Below are 1,022 nucleotides of genomic sequence, written 5' to 3'. Positions count from 1 at the left end.
CCTCCCTGATCCTCCTTTTCCCCCCCAGCATGGCTCCCTCAACAAGTACCACCACAGCCACCCCCTGCGGGAGCGCGCCCGGAAACTCTCCCAGGGCATCCTTGTCATCAGGTGAGGGGGGGGACACCCCAAAACGTCCCTTGTCACATCCCGGGGGCAGCACTGACACCCCCAAACCCTGCCTGACCCCCCAGGTTCGAGATGCCCTTTAATATCTGGTGTGACGGCTGCCAGAACCACATCGGGATGGGTGAGTTGCACCCCTGTTCTGGGGATTGGGGAGTTTTGGGAGGTCCCAAAGGGTCCCCACATCTGCGGGGGGGGGGTGATTTGACCCCCCCATCCCCCCACAGGTGTCAGGTATAACGCAGAGAAGAAGAAGGTGGGGACCTACTACACCACCCCTGTGTACAGGTGAGCCACAGCCCCTCCCTCACCTGCGGGGACACCCGGGGACCCCCCGGGGACCCCCTGACCCGTGTGCACCCCCCAGGTTCCGGATGAAGTGTCACCTGTGCGTCAACTACATCGAGCTGCAAACGGATCCCGGGAACTGCGACTATGTCATCGTCAGCGGGGCCCGGCGCAAGGAGGAGCGCTGGGACCCCGGGGACAGCGCCCAGGTCCTGCCCACCAGTGAGTCCCAGTATGGCCCAGTGCCTCCAGTCAGTCCCATGGACCCCTGTCCTGGTGATTCCAGTCACTCCCAGTGGCTCCCAGTCGGGCCTGGCACAAGGATGAGCGCTGGGATGCAGGGACAGCGCCCTGGTCCTGCCCAGTCCCTCCCAGTGCCCCCAGTCCCTGCCAGTGCCCCCAGTGAGCCGCGGTAATGGCGTCCCCACAGCCCCAGAGCAGCGGGAGCGCTTGGCCATGGATCCCATGTTCCGGCTGGAGCACGGGGTGACAGACCGGGGGGTCCTGGAGCGCGCCACCCCCACCCTGACGCGGCTGCAGGAAGCTCAGGACGCCTGGAAGGACGATTTTGGCCTCAACAGGCGCCTCCGGGGGGGGCTTCGGGGCAG

At 65.9% G+C, this 1,022-nt stretch overlaps 1 protein-coding gene across 1 annotated transcript in view; it reads left to right on the top strand.

The window, feature by feature from the left end:
- Positions 1-7: 7 nt before the first annotated feature.
- Positions 8-1,022, top strand: part of CCDC130 (coiled-coil domain containing 130) — a 2,987-nt gene continuing 1,972 nt past the window's right edge. Inside the window, exons 1-5 of the mRNA XM_017729509.1 lie at positions 8-111; positions 195-250; positions 354-414; positions 494-636; positions 845-1,018. Of these exons, the coding sequence (XP_017584998.1) occupies positions 202-250; positions 354-414; positions 494-636; positions 845-1,018 (427 nt within the window). The 5' untranslated portion in view covers positions 8-111; positions 195-201. The remainder of the gene's footprint in view (positions 112-194; positions 251-353; positions 415-493; positions 637-844; positions 1,019-1,022) is intronic.

The sequence above is a fragment of the Corvus brachyrhynchos genome, unplaced genomic scaffold (assembly GCF_000691975.1).
Source record: "Corvus brachyrhynchos isolate BGI_N302 unplaced genomic scaffold, ASM69197v1 scaffold721, whole genome shotgun sequence".
Lineage (NCBI taxonomy): Eukaryota > Metazoa > Chordata > Aves > Passeriformes > Corvidae > Corvus > Corvus brachyrhynchos.
This window is presented reverse-complemented; position numbering and strand designations above follow the sequence as displayed.